The 22,200-nt window shown below is 43.2% G+C and overlaps 2 protein-coding genes across 11 annotated transcripts in view; one reads left to right on the plus strand and one right to left on the minus strand.

Moving 5' to 3' along the window:
- Positions 1-22,200, plus strand: part of ABCB4 (ATP binding cassette subfamily B member 4) — a 73,885-nt gene that overhangs the window by 38,630 nt on the left and 13,055 nt on the right. For 7 of the 10 annotated variants that reach the window (XM_027102696.1, XM_027102700.1, XM_027102701.1 and 4 more), the window contains 9 exons: positions 2,586-2,747; positions 5,160-5,306; positions 7,676-7,780; positions 10,001-10,078; positions 11,407-11,490; positions 12,507-12,710; positions 15,798-15,898; positions 17,610-17,750; positions 20,348-20,504. In XM_027102696.1, the coding sequence (XP_026958497.1) occupies positions 2,586-2,747; positions 5,160-5,306; positions 7,676-7,780; positions 10,001-10,078; positions 11,407-11,490; positions 12,507-12,710; positions 15,798-15,898; positions 17,610-17,750; positions 20,348-20,504 (1,179 nt within the window). The remainder of the gene's footprint in view (positions 1-2,585; positions 2,748-5,159; positions 5,307-7,675; positions 7,781-10,000; positions 10,079-11,406; positions 11,491-12,506; positions 12,711-15,797; positions 15,899-17,609; positions 17,751-20,347; positions 20,505-22,200) is intronic. The other 3 variants (XM_027102698.1, XM_027102699.1, XM_027102703.1) reach the window with 3 other exon arrangements.
- CROT (carnitine O-octanoyltransferase) overlaps positions 8,439-22,200 on the minus strand; it is a 92,952-nt gene continuing 79,190 nt past the window's right edge. Inside the window, exon 18 of the mRNA XM_027102709.1 lies at positions 8,439-8,589. Within this exon, the coding sequence (XP_026958510.1) occupies positions 8,550-8,589 (40 nt within the window). The 3' untranslated portion in view covers positions 8,439-8,549. The remainder of the gene's footprint in view (positions 8,590-22,200) is intronic.

A 22,200-nucleotide genomic window follows, 5' to 3' on the forward strand; every position in this document is an offset into this window, starting at 1 on the left:
GAGGGGGGAGGAAAATAAAGGAAAATGCCCAAAATGTTTTCAACTTACTCTTTAGGACAGAGATTCTTAATCGCCTGGGGAATGAACTTCTTGAGCAACTTTGCAAAATAAATAACCTAAAAATGTGTTATTCTGTAAACGTGATTCTTATATTTGTAAAAGTATATACGTTTGCTTTGATATAACTGTAACTAGTATGTACATAATTTTGTTCTTTTTCTTCACATTTCAGATGCACATCACCCAGATCCTATCATTTTAATGGGTCCTCAGCATCTTTTCACATGTTCCTTAGCTGTTTGTCTATTTTCCTCTGTGAAAGCGTCTGTTCCTGTATTAGGCTGTTTCCTGTTGAGTTGTTCATGATATTCTTATTCATTTATAAGAACACCTTGCATAAAAAGGAAATACACATTTCTCTTGCGTGTATTGGAAGTATTTTTCCTGCTTTGTTCTCTCAACTTCACTTTGTTGTTTGGTTGGCTGCCATAAAAAAAGCTTTAAAATTGTATGTGATTAGATTATCATTTTTCCTCTCCACGTCTTCAGGATTTGGGGTTGTTCTTAGGATATTCACCCATATTTCCTTTCAACATTTATTGTTTTATTTTTTATGGTTGAATATTTGAGGCAGCTGAAGTATATCCAGGTGTAGGAAATAAGGGCTATTGGTTTCATATATACTTTTTATCAACTGGTGAAAAGTGGCCATCTTGGCTTTGGAGCTCAATGACCTCACCTCCCAGTAAATGAGGGCTTTAGGTGAGGCACAGAAAAGTATATTATGAGATAGAGAGAGGGATTATGCATTTGGTCATAGAAGAAGTCTAAAATCAGAATGGGCTTATTGGAAGAACTGTCTGTTGAGATAGCATGGACAAGATGACAAAAGGAGAAAAAGATAAGAAGAGGATTGATGAGAAGCGGTTCAGTTTGACTTGCCACGTGCTAGAATTTGGGGGAGCCAGGCTCGAGCATGTGGTGGGGAACCGTGGAAGATTGTTGAGCTGGGGTGTGATTTGAGCAGGACTGCCCTTCAGGAAAGTGACTGTGATAGCAGTGTGGGAGTGGATGGAAATGAGGATGTGGGGACCAGTTACAAGACTAAGTCTCTAAGCTAGGTTGTTTTTTTTGTTTTTTAATAAATCTATCTACTTATTTATTTTTGGCTACGTTGGGTCTTTGTTGCGGTGCACGGGCTTCTCATTGCGGTGGCTTCTCTTGTTGCAGAGCGTGAGCTCTAGGCACGCGGGCTTCTGTAGTTGTGGGTCATAGGCTCTAGAGCGCAGTCTCAGTAGTTGTAGCGCACAGGCTTAGCCACTCCGCGGCATGTGGGATCTTCCCGGAGCAGGGATCGAACCCGTGTCCCCTGCATTGGCAGGTGGATTCTTAACCACTGCGCCACCAGGGAAGTCCCACTAGGTTGGCTTTTGTTGGGAGATGGTATGAAACCGTTCCAGTGGGAAACAAGGAAGTCCACCAAGCAGAGCGTACCTTCAGTGGGGTTCAAGGCACAAGGGCAATAATCTGTCAGGTGCTGAAAGCACAACTGGAAAGTAGGATCAGATTAGATCCAGAGCTCAAGACAGACAGCCTCTGTGGGTACAGTAAGGCACTAGCCAGATAATTGGGTTTGGGGACAGGACCTGAAGGGAAAAAGACAATAGCACAAGAGCTGAGGTCCTGGACAAAGCATTAAGATGTGGACTCAGACATGGCGGAAGCAAACAGAGAACAAAGTTAGACTCCAGGAAGGTTGGGTTGATATTCCCTCATCTAGCATTGAGCTAAAGGCCCTTAAATTATCCCGCTCCCTGACCCTTTAAGGAGAGAGTTGATCCCAAAGTGGGCAATGAGGCTGAACCTGCAGGACTGTTCCCCTGGGGTGACGTGTGGATGCATCTCTGCAGGACTCTGAGGAAGAAACATGATGGTACTCAGCCAGATTAACAGCCTCCCTCGGGCAGTGACCAGCTTTTCCTTGTTTATAAAAATGAGCCCTGGGGGCTTCCCTGGTGGCGCAGTGGTTGAGAGTCCGCCTGCCGATGCAGGGGACACGGGTTCGTGCCCCGGTCCGGGAAGATCCCACATGCCGCAGAACGGCTGGGCCCGTGAGCCATGGCCGCTGAGCCTGCGCGTCCAGAGCCTGTGCTCCATAACGGGAGAGGCCACAACAGTGAGAGGCCTGCGTACCGCAAAAAAAAAAAAAAAGGAGCCCTGGGTAATGTTTCTGTTTATTCTTCTGCCCTGTGGTGGTCTCTAACTTGTTCTCTGGATCCTGGCGTATTGAGGAAATTCCCAGTTACCTGCTGGATAATGAAAACTTTGCCTTTTAATTTTTAGAGAATATTTTTATATTCCAGGTTTCACATTGAATTTAACCTTTCTGTCCTTTGTAACCTCTTTTACTTCCACGTGTTGATATACTTCCTGACACTTTGCAGCTAACTTTGAGAAGCTGTGACGGAATCTGAAAGTCTTGACACGTGATATTCAAATGGCTGTATGGTTCTAAACTTGGTTCTAAACTTACATCCGTCTGGACACAGGCACACACACAATTCAATGTTTTGTTCTTCTTTTAGACATTAGGAAGCCAGATCCAGCCAGAAGAATTTAAAGTTGCACGAACTGATGAAAACCCTGCCATGGGTTTGGCTCGTCCCATAGTCAGGAGTTCTTTTCATAAAAGCCTGAGGAATTCGCGAAAGTATCAGAATGCCTTTGATGTGGAAACCATTGAACTTGTGAGTTGTTTTTCACTTAAATCTTTAGTTGCTTAGTTTTGCTGTTGAAATTCTTAGTCTTGCAAGTATATTGCAGGCACAGAGGATTCCTGCCATGAGCCATACTCTTCTTAAAAAAGGGAAATATCAAATTTTAAATGTATTTGTCAAAAATTGAAATCAATTCCAATTAAAATTGGATTTCCAATGAAAAAAGATCCAAAAACATAGTCTTTGTGCTTAGATGCTTAAAATTAAAACTAGATATTCCACTTATTTTTGAGGTCCAGAGATAAATAAGGCTGGTCTAAAGTAAGAGGCCCTGATATTTGCATGCTCTAGTAGGTAGGATTACTTTTGATTTCTGTGCTAGGAAACTCAGATTAATATCAGTTTAAGAAAAATAAGAGGTTTTATTTCTCTTTCACATAAAAAAATCTTAAAGGTGAGAAACCCAGGGCTAGAATGGTGACTCTGCCATGGTTACCATGGATTCAGGTTCCTTTCATATTTATCCTCACTATCCTGGCATGTAGCTTCCATTCTCAATGATCGAAAATGGCTCCTGAAGCTCCAGCCATCACATCTGTGTTCCAAGGAGCAAGAAGAAGCAAAGATTTTCCATAAGTCCGATACAGTACTTTTATTTATATGTCACTGGCCATAACTTAATCACATGGCGCTACTTAGCTACAAGGAAGGGTAGATAACTGAATCTTTTTGCTATATGCATTGCTACTCTGAATAAGATTGGAATTCTCTTACTAAGACAAAGGAGAATAACCAGAAATAGCCAAAGTGTACATTCTTTAACGTTTCTCACCTGAAGACTTGGGGTGTTATTAATTCAAGTTAACAGAAGCCTTTATAATATTGATAAAAAGGGAATCCATTCCAAGAAAAGATATTTTATGGTTTTAAGAAATGGTTTGAGAATACCTTTTGATGTTATTTATTGATAAAAGCTGAGTTTATTTTTACTTTTGTGTTGGCCTGAAGACACTAATCCTACCAAGAATTCACTGCATCTGTTCTTCTCTGCCCACAATGTTATTGACTGCAGAGATTACGAGGGCTGTCTCAGAGGTCTCAATCTTGGTGTATTTATGGAAAGAGAATAACAATTGAATTATTGTGGAGCTGCATTATCATCCATAAGATAAACAGTTTCCCCCTTTTTGGCTATGGAAGTATTTACTTCTCATTTCCTCATTTATCTGGACAGTTATGCTGCTATATCTTGAGAGTCTGGTATTTTAGGGGAGCCCTTCTCTTGGAGAAATGCACAGAGAAGAGTGGGAGTCAGAAAATGCCACACCAACAAGACTGTCCTAAGTGCTATCATAGAGGGATAAACAATGTGCCCAAGGAGCGGGGGAAATTAAGTCTGATCAGAAGGGCCTGGAAGACCTGTTGGCGTGTGAAGAGCAGCCTCAGCTCGTTTAACAGGCTGGAGACCAGGGCTACACGATGTTAACTAGGGAGGAAAAAAACACCCTAAAATGCAGAGAAAATGGGTGGCTTGAAAGAAGAGGGCTGAATAGAAACTACTCCCATGTTCTCTTTTTCACAGAGACACAAACATGACCTATTTAAACAACTATAAGGCTATGGGATTCCATAGGCAGCTTTTGTATCTAGTTGTAGTCAGAATACTCTCCTTTATGTGACCTAAATCCTTCATGCTTGACCAGACACTGAGTTCAGCATTTGCTGAGAACCTGATGTGTGCCAGGCATTGGGCTATTTCTAGGGATATAAAGACATAGTCTTCACCTTAAAAACAAACAAACAAGTAGAGTCATGTAAACAAAGGAAAACAAACAAAGAAGCAGAGTCATGTAAACAGGGTGGGGGGATCACAAAACAAGCTAAGCTATGAAATAGAAGAAGTCCGCAGAGGGAACAGTGGTGAAAGAAAAGGGGAGTAGTTACTTCAGTTTTGTGAGCTGGGAACACGTCACAGAAAAGGCATCGCTGGGCAGGATTCCGGGGTGAGGAGACCAGGCCCACGTCCTCAGGTTAATCATGGCGCCTTGTGTTGGTGAGGACACTTACCCATCCCTTCATGGGTCTTGTCTCATGTGACCCCAACATCATGCCGGAGTGGAACTGGACTTGAATTCTAGGGCATTTTGTGCCCAGATCCTGCTTCTGCCCACTCTGCCGAGGCTGGAATAGAGATGGGCTGGTCACACCATGAAGATTGCTTCTTGGGTGAAGGACTCATACTCAGCTTATGCTGTGTAGTCAATGGACAGAGTTAACATTTGATAACATCCTGTCCAACCCCCTAGTAGTTCGCTGTAGCCTGGTCACTCTCTGCACCTAGCTTGCAAGCTCCTGGAGGGTGATGCCAGGCCTTCTCTATGTCCATAAACTCCAGTGACGGTAGTGTTGTCACCTTTTTGTCCTGACATGTATGTGTTCTAGGATGAAACTGTGCCGCCGGTGTCTTTTATGAAGATCCTGAAACTGAATAAAACAGAATGGCCCTACTTTGTGGTGGGAACTCTGTGTGCTGTTGCCAACGGGGCGCTTCAGCCGGCTTTCTCGGTCATCTTCTCAGAGATTATAGAGGTGAGGCTGAAAACACCGCGGGACAGCTTGAGGATGAAGTGATGAAATCACTTCACCGTTACATCAGTTCTCATGCCAACCTGGTCCATTTTGCAGTAAAGCAGCCTCACATTAAACTAAGCCCGAGGTTTTAATTCCCTTTGGAGGAAAGCTGTGAGGCAAAAGAAAAAACAGGCAAGTTATGCTATCGATGAAATTAGAAACTGTAAATTCCCTGCAGAAGGCATTCTGATTCACTCTCTTCATTTGGATGAACTGGTGTCAGGCAGTGATCCCCATCCCGTTTGTGGAGAGGAGATGCATGTCTCACTGGATGGCTGGGTGGTGGGGCAGGGGAAGAGTTCAAGTCTCAAGTGTTCAAGAGGCTAGGCTCTGGGGGCAGACTGGCCTCACCACTTAATCGCTGTGCAAATTGGGCAAATGCTTTCCCTTGCTGTACCTCAGTTTCTTCATCTGCAAAATAAACCTACCTCCTAGGCTGGCTGAGGATTAAGAGATGATTTAGGTAACTATTTAAGAGTGTCTGCCTCGAAGTAAGGATTCAAAAAGTTGCTACATCACTGTTTAGCAATTGTAGCAATGTTGAGCATTGTTTAGCAATGGCTACATCATTGTTTAGCAATCCTTACAAGGCTTGGGGAGGCTAAGAAGGAAAACGTACACTATCCAGTTGTTAAATTCATCGGGGGATATTTATCAGAAGTGATCAGAAATATCTAAGGCTCCATAAAATCCAACATTTATATTTTATAACCTTAGTCAGTCTCTAATGTTACTGGAGAGACTTTTTTGCTAAAGATGAATTATTCTCCATCACATTACGACTTTATTCTGCTGTTCTTCAGCTTTTTTTCTCTTTATTTTTTGAGCTTCATATAATGTATTATCGTTCAAAGTTTTGTTTTATTTTATTTCTTAATTTTTATTGGAGTACAGTTGCTAAGAGTTTATTATGCTTGTGACTTTGAACATTGGTTTAAGACCACAAGCTAAAAAATAACTTAGGAAGAACCCTCTAACTGTTCTTACATTACAAAATAAGGCAATCCCTGGCTCTCCTGCAATCCAAGAGCTGTGTGGATTGTATTTATATTTGGGGGCATCTCCTTTGTGTCAAATGCTAGTCTTGGAGATCAAGCAGGAAACAAAATAAACTAAGTTCTGCCCTCAAACAGTTTACCTTCTATTGGGACAGACACAGAACACAACCAAAAAGCAAATATGTAATGTGTCACAGCATAGAAAGCATTTTAAAAGCAGGGTCTGGCAGTACAGGGGCTGGAGCTGGAGGTGCTGTTTCATGCGGGCGGGTCAGGAGAGGCCTGTCGGGGCAGAGGCCCCGTGGAGTGGAGGGTGGTGAGCAGATAGGGGTCAGGGAGGAGTTCAGGCAGAGGGAACAGCAAATGCAGAGGAAGAGGCACAAACACGAAAATGTGCAGCCACACACAGTCCGTAGGCAGTGTTTCAGCCCATGTTAATAACCGCAAACAGTAAGTCTGCTACATGCGAACTTTCCAGTTGTGAACGCGCGTGCCAGCCCCTGTGTGCCAGCTGTTGTACCGTACTACTGTACTTTACAAGGTACTGTACTGTAAGATTGTACTGTTTTCTTTCTCTTTTTTTCTTTTTTTTTTTTGTGGTACGCGGGCCTCTCACTGTTGTGGCCTCTCCCGCTGCGGAGCACAGGCTCCGGATGCACAGGCTCAGCGGCCGTGGCTCACGGGCCCAGCCGCTCCGCGGCATGTGGGATCTTCCCAGACTGGGGCATGAACCCGTGTCCCCTGCATCGGCAGGCGGACTCTCAACCACTGCGCCACCAGGGAAGACCTGTTTTCTTTATTTTTTGTGTTTGTTTTTTATGTACGTATTATTTGTGTGAAAAGTATTATAAACCTAATACAGTACAGCACTATTGATATATACCCGATTGTGTTAGTGGGGTACCTAGGCTAACTTTGTTGGACTTACGAACAAATTGGATTTACAAACGCACTCTCAGAACGGAACTCGTATTGTATTCCTCCGATTCACAGAGACAGGAAGTAGAATGGTGGCTCCCAAATGGCTGGGGGGAGGGTCATGGGAGTTACTGTTTAATGAGTACAGAATTTCAGTTGTGGATGATGAAAGAATTCTGGAGATGGATGGCAGTGAAGGTGGCACAACACTGTCAGTACACTTAATGCCACTGACTAGTATACTTAAAATCTACCGTTCAGCCATTTTTATGTTACGTATATTTTACCGCAGTTAAAAAAAACACGTATTCAAAACCTAGTTTTTAAAATGTGATGCTCAAGCCATTGTTTATGGGAGGAATAAACAAAGATCATGTAATCCAAGTGGGTGTTTTAAATGTTCTTTTGTAGATTTTTGGACCAGGGGACGATGAAGTGAAGCAGCAGAAATGCAACATGTTCTCATTGCTCTTTTTAGGTCTGGGAATTATTTCTTTTTTTACTTTCTTCCTTCAGGTAGGTACCTATGATTTGATATTCTCATAGAGTCTATATTCAGTTAGAAAATATAGATTAATTACCTATTAACTAGATTTTTGTTAATTATCTGTTAATATAAATAATTGATTAATCAAAATCCAATAAAAGAAACAGGTGATCAGAACCTTAGCTTTGATTTGGAACTTCCAAATCTTAGACTGAAATGAATTGCAGACACAGTTGGCACAAGGTTCTTTGAGAGGGCAGTGTCCTAAGCAGGGGGAATTGTGACTTCCCTGTGTGCTAAATTACGTCATGTTACAGGTTGGCCCTCAGCAAACATTCATTACCAAAGACAAGAGAGACTTGAATTCACAGGACAACATAAGTCCCAGTTAAACTCAACTAGTCATAAACTGGAAAAAAATCAGTACAATAGCATTCTCTCTCTCTCTCTTTTTTTTTATAAATTTATTTATTTTATTTTTGGCTGTGTTGGGTCTCCGTTGCTGTACACAGGCTTTCTCTAGTTGCGGCGAGTAGGGGCTACTCTTCGTGTGGTGCACGGACTGCTCATTGCAGTGGCTTCTCTTGTTGTGGAGCACGGGATCTAGGCACGCAGGCTTCAGTAGTTGTGGCTCGCGGGCTTCAGTAGTTGTGGCACATGGGCTTAGCTGTTCTGCGGCGTGTGAGATCTTCCCGGACCAGGGATCAAACCCATGTCCCCTGCACTGGCAGGCGGCTTCTTAACCACTGCACCACCAGGGAAGCCCAGCATTCTCTTTTTGTTACTCTTCATATAATATCAAGTAACTTCTCTGATATTTTCTTCCTTACTTGATGAACTGTTTGAAAGAATGCACATTATATTGCATTTAGATATTGTAGACCTGGACAAAATGAACTAGTATACTTCCCTCTGGTTGTGCTTGTCTACCTAGACTTTTACCAAATTTCTTTTGTCTCTTTAACTCAGTGCCTTTCCAGTACACACAGGCCTTTCTAGTACAATCCATTAAGGCCACAGAATATTTCCTAGTCATGCCCAGTGTGATTCTCTTTGATTATTGTTGAGCCAGTGGTAAAAGTAAACCTAGCTTTTTATTTAGAAATTAGAGCCTTGCTCGTAGCAACTCCATGTCCAATGCAGCCGCAAGCCCTGGTGTGTTAGGGAGTAGAGCCTACATATGCTGCACCAACAGTGGGCTGATGGACGGAACTATGGAGCCCTCACGGGCCTTGAGCGATCTGCCAGCAAAGGCGGGAGGAGACCAGGGCAGTCTAGGCCTGGAGCCCTGGGGCGGACTCACCCTGAGCACTGACCACCGATCCTCTTGGTTTAGTGAAGACCTTGGATGCATCCTCCCCAGAGAGCACCCCACGTGCCCACCCCAACACTCAGCGTGGCTGGAGGCTCACACCCATGCCAGTGCCTGGGGAGCAAACCCAGCTCTGGACATCTGGTCGGGTCTCCAGTTTGAACAGGATATAATTAGAAAGAGGGAAAGTGTCTGGCAAGGATGCTGGGGGAGGAGTAGCCTAATTGTTCGCTAATCTGAGAGCAGGTGGAGATGTGACGGGGAAGCAGCAAACTCATCTGGAGCTTGATACTCCAGACATCCTCCCTCCGCTACACTACAGGAGCCAAAACGCATCCCTGCATAGAATTTTGTTACCTCTGTTGGAGAGTGATTTGCTTAAAGCATTAGGAACACACTGAACGTTGTAATTAAGTACAGTATTCTTCTCACTGAGATGTTGTCCTTGAGAGTTTTGAAAAGGAAGTCTATTTAGAATGCTTCAGAAGCCAGAACTAGATACTTCTAAGGGTTTTGGTTTTAGGATTCTATTGTATACCAATGATTTAGAAGTATATGAATTAAAAAAATTTTTTTATGGAAGTATAGTTGATTTACACTGTGTTAATTTGTGCTGCACAGCAAAGTGATTTGGTTATACATATATAAACATTCTTTTTTTAATATTCCTTTCCATTATGGTTTATCATAGGATACTGAATATAGTTCTCTGTGCTGTACAGTAGGTCCTTGCTGTTTATCCATTCCATATATAATAGCTTACATCTAGCAGTACATGAACTTTAAGTTCGGACTTTGAATTAGTATCTGGTCATAGACTTTGTTATTTGAATAGTTGATTCATAAATAAATATTATAGAAATCCATGCGAATACACCCACTTGTGTCAGAACGCTTGTGATCATCAAAAGGGACAAAAGCCTTTCTTCTCGCCCAGGGCTTCACATTTGGGAAGGCTGGCGAGATCCTCACCACAAGGCTGCGGTCCATGGCTTTTAAAGCAATGCTGAGACAGGTAGGTGTGTGCTCGGGAGCCGTTCTTTCCTTTCAAGCCTCTTCCTGTTCTGGCTGGCGTGCTGCCCTGCGTGTTGTGTGTCCCAGGTGTTCATGCAAGGACTGGTCAGGGCCCAGCTAATTGTCCTGGTCCTTCAGTATCCAAAGAACTCTCAGGGTTTTCGTGGGAGTAGGCTGAATTTAGGTCACTTTGGGGGCTAATTTTGCAACTATCTCTATCCATGTGGATACTATCATTTCAAGGACCTGTATCTGTTTTCTGGATTCTACGCAGGCCCTGGTGAGTCATTTGAGACTCCAGGATGCCTTTCCACAAAGGAGAGGGTGGTTGGCAGTGTTCCTGTCCCACGATTGACCATACTAACTATAGGTTTTACCAAATGTTGGTAATTGAGTTTGTTAGAGCTCTGCTTTCACGTTAATTCACTTGTTAATTCACTCAGTCATTACCCACTAGGTACCAGACAGTGTGCTAGTAGCTGGGCCTATAAAATGCCTTATCTGCCCTCTTGGGAAGGTCACAGCCCAGTGTAGGACATGTGGGAAAATGTGCAAACATGAATTCTCTATTTTTATAGAGAAGGCTTAAGAGAGGGCCGGAATATTGTCCAACCAATTGATAGGAATCGATGACATTCCTGTTCACAAAAGGGCACAGAGCAGGTATCATATTTTGTGCAAGTCTGAATTTGCAGACCTCTTTCAGTGTCTTTTAAACTGTTGCTATGGAGGAAAAATTACTTTATACGAAGCTTAAAGATGCTGTGGATGAGTGGCTTATAATTAAAATCATATCTAAGATAGACTCTTTTAATCCTTGCTTCAAACAAAACAAAACAAAAACGTGGTGAGAAACCAGGGCTGATGATCTCATGCCTAGAATTTGCAAGAAAGAGCCGTGTCCAGCACAACTCCACCGTGTCCAGCACAACTCCTTTGTGAGAGACACCACCCCATCAGGATACTACGGAAGTATCCGTAGTACAAGTTGTGAGGACTGGGTGATGGACCCACCCACGGGCTCGGGCTCCGGGGAAGCTGGCAGCGAGCACAGCTGCAATCTGGATAAGCCCCGCCCCGGTCAGTGTGCTTTCCCAGCACAGCAGAGCCCGATGCAGGTGGGGATGGAGATTGCATCCTGGTGGGGCTCCGAGGTGTATGCTCGAGGCAGGGACTAGAGCTCCCCACTGCATGGGAGGTCTCCCCTCAACTCCAACACCCAAGTTAAGTGTGGATATTTCCTCAGCATTGAATGTTTGGGATGTTTCATCTGATTTTCTCTGCTTGTTTTAATTTGGAATGAATTTAAAGGTGTATTTTGTGCCATAGGACATGAGCTGGTTTGATGATCATAAAAACAGTACTGGTGCACTTTCTACAAGACTTGCGATAGATGCCTCCCAAGTCCAAGGGGTATGTAGACTGCACTCTACTACTGTTTTTCTTTAACATGGTTTGGAATAAACATATGGCATAGCTGCGACCTTTAAGCTGCCTTCAGCTGCAAATAACAGAAAAGTCAAACTGGCCTAAACATTAAAGAGGAGGGTTGGACTTCAGGGCTCACAAGTGGCCCGAAGGACTCAGATGCCTTCTGTCTGTTGGCTCTGAGTGGCTTTCAGTCCTCAGGGTTGGCTTCACCCTGAGGCTTGTTCCCTCGTGGCCACAGGGTGGCTGCCAGGAGCAACCATAGCTACAAGCTTCCTTGTTTCCCATCCAGAGAAAGAGAGCGCACACCTAGGCCTCGACTGCCAAACACCCTTCTCTTACATCTAATTGAGACTAATTTGGGTCACATGCCCAACCCTAACCAATAACTGGCTCCAGGGAGTGCGGCCGTCTTCCTGGCTTCCCTCCCCAGCTCTGGAGCTGAGGTCTGTTACCTGGGAACTCACTGCTTCTCCATAGCGCAGGAGAGCAGCAAGTCCCCTGCAGTGTCCCTGTGAGGGCCCTCGTTTTCTCACTGGTGCAAACAGGACTTCATCTTTATGCATGCTTTACGGGGGGGATGGTCTCCTAGGGTCTGTACCCTGGGTAACAGATGGTCTCTTGGGGCTCGTGAATCTCCCTCTTAAACATTTGAAGCGAACAGGCTTTAAAATGACCGGAGTGCCCGGGGTGTGTTTCCTCTTTGAATGTTGCCTTCATGACAAAGTGTGCACCCCACAGCCTCTCCCCAGAGCAGAGCAGCCGATGACTTGCTTCAGCAGTGCTGAATCCGCATGGGCAGGAGAGGAAGGAGAGCTGAAAGGCACAAAGAAAAACCTGCAGAGCCTCCCACAGGTGTCTTGGGTTTATTGTAACAAAAGGGAGCAAATGTTAGTACAGGCACAGATCCCTCTCTCGTGGTTCTGACCGGGAAGCTGAAGGCTGCAGCTCATGGATTTGCAACTTAAAATACAGCTGCCTCTCTTCTTTTGCTCTTCCAGGCCACTGGGACCAGGTTGGCTTTAATTGCACAGAACACAGCTAACCTTGGAACTGGTATCATCATAGCATTTGTCTATGGTTGGCAATTAACCCTTTTGATGTTATCGGTTGTTCCAATTATTGCTGTATCAGGAATTGTTGAAATGAAATTGCTGGCTGGAAATGCCAGAAGAGATAAAAAAGAACTGGAAACTGTTGGAAAGGTGGGTCAAATACGGCTTCAGTTGGTATTAAGTATGGTTTTTAGACATGGGTTTTATTTGATTGATTTATTACAACATGCATGTTTTAATGATGTTAGTGCTTCCTACAACTAATCATGGTCAACGCTGTGTATGAAATATTTTACTGTGTCAATGCCTAGAACTTGAAAATGGGATAATTAATGTAAAGCTTTTATCCTATAGGTGTTATATTCAGAAAATTTCTGAATTTTCAAAGTTCATTTTACCTTTTACTTTGTATACCGATGCCATTATTAGGACAAAAGTTACCCCTGTTTTACAGATGAAGAGTCCTTAAGGCAGAGAATTATAAGTGTATTGTTCAAAGTAGGACATTTGCCAGTACTTAAAAGACAGTCCTGTTCTTGGCTGTGATTTCTATAGTTAATTAAGCTAGGCAGCCACCAGAGGACAGTAATGCTCTGATTTCTGGTTCCAATTATAATGGCAATTGGGCACACACTTAATGTTGTGCCAATTATTGTTCTAAGTATTTATATGTACCAACTCATCCTCACAATAATCCTATGAGGCAAATACTAATGTTACACCAGTTTTACAAATGTGGAACCTGAGAATGAAACAAGTTAAAGGCATGGCTGGGATTCAAGTCCTGGTCTAATTTCAAAGTTCTTTACTATATTACCTCTTCATATGGGTTTAACTGTGTCTAGATATGCATATAAACATTTTATTTACACGTACATGTATTTAAATGTTTAAATGTAGATAACAGCCGGGAATTTTTTTACCCTTATTTATGTAAATATTATACTATATTGAAACATTAGGAGGTGAAGCAGACGGTGTATATAAATTGTGATAGTTTCTATAGCACAACACTTGCAAAGCCCTTTCACAGACAATACTGCATAGGCCTTAATACAATTACGGTTACGCAAGGTGGGACAGATAGTATGTCTCGCTCATGGGTTAGAAAGCAGTTAGCATGATTCCCACACCTAAGCTCTCGGGTACCCAGAGTCCCTGAAGATCCTCTTGGCTGCTGGCTGTGGGTACTTTAGGGCAGTGGGCCCCAACCTTTTTGGCACCAGGGACTGGTTTCGTGGAAGACACTTTTTCCACGGAGAGGGACTGGGGGGGGGTGGGTAGTTCAGGCGGTAATGCGAGCGATGGGGAGAGGCAGATGGAGCTTTGCTCCGCTTTCCTGCCACTCATCTCCTGCTGTGCGGCCTGGTTCCTAACAGGCCATGGACCGGTACTGGTCTGCGGCCCGGGGGTTGGGGACCCCTGCTTTAGGGCATCAATTCCTTGATTTCTGCTTGTCACAACTAACTACTGAAAAAACACCCTGTAGTGTTCGTTTCCTTTCTCCTCCAGAACCCTACCGCTTTTCACATTTCAGAAGGGAGATTGTCAGCAGGTAGAATGAAGATCAATTTTTCTTAGACTAGTCACATGAAAGAAAACATCTTGAGTCTAGTTAAGATAATAGAATCTTACTTCTATTAAAAATGGCTAATGACGCTGAACGTTGCCAGAGTTTTGGCAGGAGTAGGGCAGTTAGAACGGAGCAGCTTGGCAGACAAAACACCACCTTAGACCTTCCATCCTGGCCTTGCGGCCGCTCAGTATATCATACTGGAGAAGACCCCCCACTTCTCTGGTCTTCACTTTCCACTTCTGTAACGTGAGAAATTGTACCAGATGATGTCCCGGGTTCCTTTCAGCTAATACATTGTCGTTCCAGGGATCAGAGAATTAATAACTCAGACTGATCCGTCTGAAATATTTTTAGTAACTACTTTAACCTGATAAGGGTTTGGGTTTTTTTAAAATGAGAGATTGGAAATTTTAAATGTTAATTATCAGCAATTCAATCACAGTTCAATTTTGTTTACTCAGTAAACTCCTGATTAACCCAAAATGAGGGTTAGAAAGGTCTTGGATACCACCCTCCCCCACAACATCACTGTTTTCTCAAAAAAAAAAAAGTTCTCATTGACCTGGGTGCAGATTAATCACGGTTCAAGAGCATGGGGATTTGGGTAACTTCCCATTTTCATTTTCCGGAAAAGGCTTAGTAATGAGGGTGTGATTGCTGGGCTGGGAGGAGGGGAGGGAGGCTGCAGATTCACCCTCTTGACTCAGGTCCTGCCTGATGACTGAGATTAGGGGCCTGCTGAGCCAGAATTAACCCTCAAAGCACTTAAACCGTGATCAAAAAATCTAGAGTTGAGTGTAAAGTCCTAACAACTAGTTTCTCCATGTGTAAATTACAAAGCAGGGGAAGCAGAAGAGCATAATGGGTTAAGAACATGGACTTGGCATCAGATAGATAGCCTTATAGGGATCCTATTATCCTGCCTACTTATTAACTCTAGAGTCTTAGGCAAGTCACTTCACTTCTCTGTGCCTCGGGTCCTCACCTGTGCAAACAGGAATAAGAACATGAACCTCACAGTGTTGTCAAATGAGGTAATACCTGGCACAGAGTAAAAGCCAATAAGTACTCTCTAGTCTGGCTATAATTACTGTTAGATGTTTCATTTATAATAAAGATAGGAGGCTTTCCTGGTGGCGCAGTGGTTAAGAATCCACCTGCCAATGCAGGGGACGTGGGTTCGAGCCCTGGTCCAGGAAGATTCCACATGCCGCGGAGCAACTAAACCCATGTGCCACAACTACTGACCCTGTGCTCTAGAGCCCGCGAGCCTCAACTACTGAGCCCGTGTGCCACAACTACTGAAGCCCGCGCGCCTAGAGCCCGTGTTCCGCAACAAGAGAAGCCACTGCAATGAAAAGCCCGCGCACCGCAACGAAGAGTAGCCCCCGCTCGCCGCAACTAGAGAAAAGCCTGCGTGCAGCAACAAAGACCGAACGCAGCCATAAATTTAAAAAAAAAAAAAAAAGATTGCCAGTTTTTTCATGGAGCTTGTCTTGAAGAACACATTATGCCTTTGCTTTCCAAATTTTAAAGGAATTGAAAACCTGTCAACACAACCTTCGGGCTTCTTTTGACAGAACCCTAAGGCTCATATATATATTTTTATTATCTCAGAAGTAAAAGCCCCACTTCTAACCATGATCTGTTCTACATTACAGATTGCAACAGAGGCAATAGAAAATATTAGGACAGTTGTGTCCTTGACCCAGGAAAGAAAATTTGAATCAATGTATGTTGAAAAATTGTATGGAGCTTACAGGTAATGAGCATATGATTGTTATTAAGAACCTAGTGTTTTCCTAGGCTGAATTATTGATTCCAATTTTTGTTCCTGCTGCAAACAATGATATGATTGTAAGGATGACATTTTTTTCAATAATTATCTCAGTGAAAATAAGTAACTTTTTGATGCAACTGGACCACAGGGTTGGGTTTTTACATCTCTTATAAAAAACAGTAAGATTGGGTCTCTAAGAGCTAAAAGGTACAGAGGGCTGCACAAGTATTTGTTCACCACTGCAGGCGACATAAACAACCCATCTGGTGATTCAGGATGAACATTCTTTTAGGGAATTGCTCAAACCTTTATTTTCTTTGCATTGTGTAGACTGAACCAAAGATGAGATTTGTTGTTGGGTGAAAGTGTTTCCTTTGTTCTCTGGGTGAGGACCAGATCTGTCCTAATCTGAAAACAAAGACACAGAGCCTATTTCATTGGTTTATACTTGAGCAATTCGACAAACCTCCAGCACCTGTTTACCGCTTGTGTTCAACCAGGGCCTGTCCTTATAAATGAATATGTTTTAACACTAACAAAATTGAACACAATTTGCATCACAACTTTGTAGACTAGACCAATGGTTTTGAACACTTACATATTTGAACAGGGATAACTGAATTTCTCAGTGTATTCACCTTCCTAGTTATGTATACTTCATGCAGCTATTACATTTTTCTGGTCATTTGATGTCTGACATATATCTGTCACTAGCAGTGTAAACTGTTCAGTAACATTAAGTATTGTAACACCATGCTCACAGCACAGGAGTTAAACTATCCAGATCAGTAATACTTAAAATTTTTCCTCTTGCCAAGTGCCTACCTTCTAATCTGAAAATAAATAAATTAATGTTCTTCAGGAGGATTTAGAATAATAAAGTCAAATAAAGTAGCTAGGGCTTCCCTGGTGGCGCAGTGGTTGAGAGTACGCCTGCCGATGCAGGGGACACGGGTTCGTGCCCCGGTCCGGGAGGATCCCACATGCCGCAGAGCGGCTGGGCCCGTGAGCCATGGCCGCTGAGCCTGCGCGTCCGGAGCCTGTGCTCCGCAACGGGAGAGGCCACAACAGTGAGAGGCCCGCGTACTGCAAAAAAGAAAAAAAAAAAAGTGGCTAAACTAATAGAGGATGGCAAGAGGTCTAATTAGAAATGGTTCAAAACAAATTATGTTGGGGATGGTGGGATCTAGCTCCGGGAAGAACTTCTGATGTGGGTCTAGATAAACCTCGGTGACCCTACTTTTCCGAACCTGAAATGTGAACTTTGATATGAGAGACTATAACTCATCACAGAAGACAAGACAATAATATTAGACAACTGAATTTAGACAATTCAAACTTTAGTCCTAACTGTGAAATCCTTTATTTTTGATAACAATCATGTTTGAGTTCCCAGATATTCCTGTGTAATAATAACAGCAACTATCATTTGAGCAACCGCTATGAGCTAGGTACTGTGCTAGACGTTTGTACTGTCTATTTAGATCTCAAAACAATTTTGTATCATACTCGTTATCCCCCTCTTACAAGTCAGAAAACTGATGCGTAGAGAGGTTAAGTCACTTAAATTAATTATAACTGGGGGCAGAATTTAAACACAGGTTGACTAGACTTAGCAGCTGTGCTCTTTGTACAAGCCAGTGCTAAGCGAGGTTGAAGATAATGGTTACAGATATACTGATTTGCTTTTCAGGAATTCTGTGCGGAAAGCACACATCTATGGAATTACTTTTAGTATTTCACAAGCATTTATGTATTTTTCCCATGCCGGTTGTTTTCGGTTTGGTGCCTATCTCATTGTGAATGGACATATGCACTTCAGAGACGTTATTCTGTAAGTAACTTTTAATTTACTGAGATTATTCCATAATAAAGTTTCCATAGGTCTATGCAAAGGTTTGGAATAGACCGAAAAACTAAGTTGTTTTATGATGAAGTCATCCAGAGAGTTGAATCTACCCCAGAAATCGAACGTTGTCGGTACTCCAAGGACAGTTTCATTATCCGCGTGGACTAAAATCAACCAAGCTCATGAAAATGACCGTAAACCAGAATTTCAGTAATACATAGAAGGACAGGAGGACAGCAAATGCTCTCAGTGCAGAGATAAATCATAATTAGAAAACTGCTGGCGACCATGGACCCAAAACGGGTTATAATAGCTTACTATTTACGGGCAACCAAAGATGGCCTTGACAGTGGGATGGGAACACTTGACTGAAGTCTGGTAAACACTCTGTTCCCTAACCAGCCCTGGGATGACCCTGCCAACTTTTGCCTCTTAGCCTTCTCTATTTTCTTGGTTTCCAAGGCTAACCAATGGTCTTTCAAAATATGCTAAATACATTCAATTAGATTGCAGTCTAGTCTTGCCAAAGGGAAGCCATGCTTTTAAGATCACTTTGGCATATTTCTGCTCTGATGGGATGATTTTTAAAAAGTAGCAAACAACTTAAAGAAAAAAAAAAAAACCCAGGGTCAAGACGGACAGAGTGAAAGTGTTTAAAAGCTGTACTTTTGTTTTCATCCAAAATTAAAATAACCATGAAAAAAGAATATATATCTTTGCATCAGTCAGGATCCCAGCAGGGAACAAATGGCCCTGCAGATGGGGTAATGGAGGACAGTTTGCTAAAGGGTCTGTTTATAAAGGTGTGAGAAGTATTAAGGTCAGCAGTGCCCAGCTAGGCACCACTAAGACCTTACTTAAGCCTAAAGGGCAAGAGGAGGGAAAGATTTTCAGAAGCCAGCGCAGGGGCCTTCTGTGCTCTTTGGTGGAAGGACCCCAACACCACACCTCTCCAACGGGAAAGAGACCAACACAACAAACGGCCTGGTCCCACTCCTCCAGCCTCCTTTCCTGCTATGCTATTCCTTGCCAAACCCCATCGGGGGCCAGGGGACCAGAAAACCTTTTGATGCAGACCCTGAAGGTCAGCCTGTCAGGCATCGGGGATGGTATAAGATAGAGATGGGAGAGTAGAAAGTGGTTTTGAAGGGACAGATGGAAATAGCCAGCTGGGAATTACCACTTGGAGACATTCATTGTCTAGAAAAATACCAATGAAAAAATCGGCCCTGCTTTTAAAAACTGTTTTATCATTAAAATGTTAAATTCTGGATAATTGGAAGATAGCTTTTAAAATCTTTCATACTAAAGCTGCATTACAGGCTGTACAGGAAAGCTAGGCAGCTAGCTACATGTGAGTTGTTCATCACTCTTCTAAAATTTGATTTTTGATAATTAACCTCATCAAATATTTAAGGAGAGCCTTACTCTACCCACCATTCCCCCCACCCCCGTGTACTTAAAATACATTTTAATACCTTAGATTTACACTTTGCTGCACAGCAGTAATTAATACAGCATTGTAAATCAACTACAATTAAAAAAAAAAGAATTAAAAAAATAATGTATTAAATTACAAACCAAAACAAGGAGCCAAATGCCCTGACACACCCAATCCAGAATTATTTATCTGGTGTGTATCAGGGATACAGAAGCAAAGCAGAAAATATTCAGTGCATGGAATTTATTTAATTTTTTCAAACTTGTGGAACTTTGGTCTCTCTTATTTGAGTGTAGCTCAAAGAGACCAAAAAAAAATAAAAATAAAAATACAGTTTCCCCCCAAAATCTTAGATTTAGAAGTTTGGGGCAAATTTTTTTAAGTTCTCTATTAGAGATTTTCCTCCCCTCCCGTCTCTCTAGGGAGCTTTGGTGCCCGAAGTGAATAGCTTTGTGGAGGCGCAAATCTCAGAATCTTTAGTTCCTCCTAGAAGTTATAATCCATATGCATTCTTTTAATTGGAGAATAGACCGTTAGCTTAATTGTTTTTTCAGGGTCATAGCAATAGTTCTTTTACTTGTAAGAGAAAAGCTATTTGTAGTAAAGGCTTATTTTGCCCAGTAAGAATTCTTTAACCACAGTGACGATGATTATTGTTTGTGCGGGGCTGCAGAAGAAACCACACCCTGGAGATCAGGGCTGTAGAGTCAGGAGGAAACCTCACTCCTTGTCTGGTACTGATCAAGTCCCTTCAGCCCCCAGAGCTTCAGTTCCCTCAAGTCTAAACGGGGTATGTGTGTTGTTACTAGAATTACCTGAGATCACAACTCAAGATTCTGTTAGCAGACGCTTCCTGAGAGAGGAGAGCTTTACTAAGTTACATGAAATCTAGGAAATGAGAAGCTCCTAAAGGAAGCCAGAAAGCAGTAGAAAAAAAGGAGACCCTCAGGCAGCGGGTGCCACCTCCCCTCCCGGTCTCCTTTGGTCCTGGAATTTTCTAGCGATGTGTGGGGGAGGGAGGAGGGGGATTAGTAAGGGAGCGAAAACATCAGTACTGGCCAGCAGTAAGTCTTTGGGCTTTGAGACATCTCGGGGCTGAATTATATAAATTAATGTTTAAAATTCTTCTGCTCCCATCTAGGGTGTTTTCAGCGATTGTGTTGGGCGCCGTGGCTCTAGGACACGCGAGTTCCTTTGCTCCAGACTACGCTAAAGCCAAGCTGTCTGCAGCGCACTTATTCAGCCTGTTTGAAAGACAACCTTTGATTGACAGCCACAGTGAGGAAGGCCTGAGGCCTGTGAGTTCCCTGCTGTCTGATCAGCACTTGGTTAATTTTTTCCTAAATGTTTGCTGTCTGCTAGATCATGTCGACTGAAAAAAAAAAAAAAAAGGCACAACGTGAGAGTTGTGAGTTAAGTTTTATTCGGGGCAGAATGAGGACTGCAGCCTGGGAGACAGCATCTCAGAGAGCTCGGAGAAACTGCTCCTAAGAGGGAGGGGGAACGTCAGAGTTCCATAGGATGTTAGTGAAGGGGGCACGTGCAGTGAAGCACGCATTTTGGCAGAGCCTTGCTGCTGCTCACAAGGAGCAGATGCCCCCATTAACGACTGTAGTGCTTTTCTAGGTACGAGAAGATGCAAGAAATTGGGTTCATAAAATCTTCTCTTGAAAATACCTAACTATCTGAAGGCCTGTCCTGCCAGTTTTTCCCAGAGCACAGAGCGCCTCATTCCTGATCTCCACCCTGGACTCCTTTCAGGGGGTGTTGAAGGCTGGCGGCTGCTGCAGTTTGTAACTCTGTCCTTGTAGAGGCAGATGGCAAGTGGCAATTTTTAGTTGGCAGTTGCAACCACAGGATAAATTTGTAGTGATTACACTGACATTCACTTCACTGGCTTTGTGATAGTTACAAGGCTAATAATATTTGGCCAACTTTCCTGGCATTTTCAAATTTCATAGGGGGTTGCAAGGATGAGCACATCAAAAGTAAAGAACCCCCAAATCCAGATGTACTAGAACTGAATAATTTCCATGAAAATTGTGAGTCATTTCTGCATGGAAGGTACGTGTCTGTAGCTCTGTGTGTAACTGCGTTAGCAATTTGGCTTTCATCACATAACTGTCGTCACAGCATTACGACTGGTGAGAAGGCCACTTTATTCAGAGTAGGAGGAATAATCCTTTACTATCCCCAAACTTAGATCTCAGTGTTCTTTGTGTTCCTTGCCTAACACAAGCCGCCGCACGTTTTAATGCAGGCGAAGCAGCGTGGGTAAAGCGATGGGGACTTAGCACAACCGTTTTGGAACTTCACCAGGTATTTCCTGTTCTGAAAAATAGCTGTGCCCAAGTGAGGGAGATAAAGAGGCCACCAGGGCTGCAGGCAAGGGCTGTCCACTGAGACGGCAGGTAGAAACTGCTCTAAAAACTGCTCTAAATCGCTAGGCCTCTGAGCCTTGGGCCATTGACTTGGCTTCAGCCACAAAATCATTAGTTGGGAAAGCTGAATATTTGTCTTCAATGAACCAGAAATTTTGAGTTTAGTTAACAACTCTGTAATATGACTGTCTTTAACCTGTACCCCCGGCTCCCATCTTCATTTTATGTAACAACTTGCTACCAGTACTAACTGGTGCCAGTACCTGTACTGAATATGAATTGTATGTTTCTCTGCTATAGTGTTTGGTAAAGCTTCCTTGGAATTCTACTTTTTTTTTTTTAATTTATTTTTGGCTGCATTGGGTCCTCATTGCACGCGGGCTTTCTCTAGTTGTGGCGAGCGGGAGCTACTCTTCGTTGCAGTGCGCGGGCTTCTCATTGCGGTGGCTTCTCGTGTTGCAGAACACGGGTTCTAGGCACATGGGCTTCATTAGTTGCGGCTCACGGGCTCAGTAGTTGTGGCGCACGGGGGTAGTATCTACGCGGCATGTGGGATCTTCCCGGACCAGGGCTCAAACCCGTGTCCCCTGCATTGGCAGGCGGATTCTTAAGC

The sequence above is a fragment of the Aethalodelphis obliquidens genome, unplaced genomic scaffold (assembly GCF_003676395.1).
Source record: "Aethalodelphis obliquidens isolate GAN/ISIS:26980383/991018 unplaced genomic scaffold, ASM367639v1 scaffold5, whole genome shotgun sequence".
In the NCBI taxonomy this organism is placed as follows: domain Eukaryota; kingdom Metazoa; phylum Chordata; class Mammalia; order Artiodactyla; family Delphinidae; genus Aethalodelphis; species Aethalodelphis obliquidens.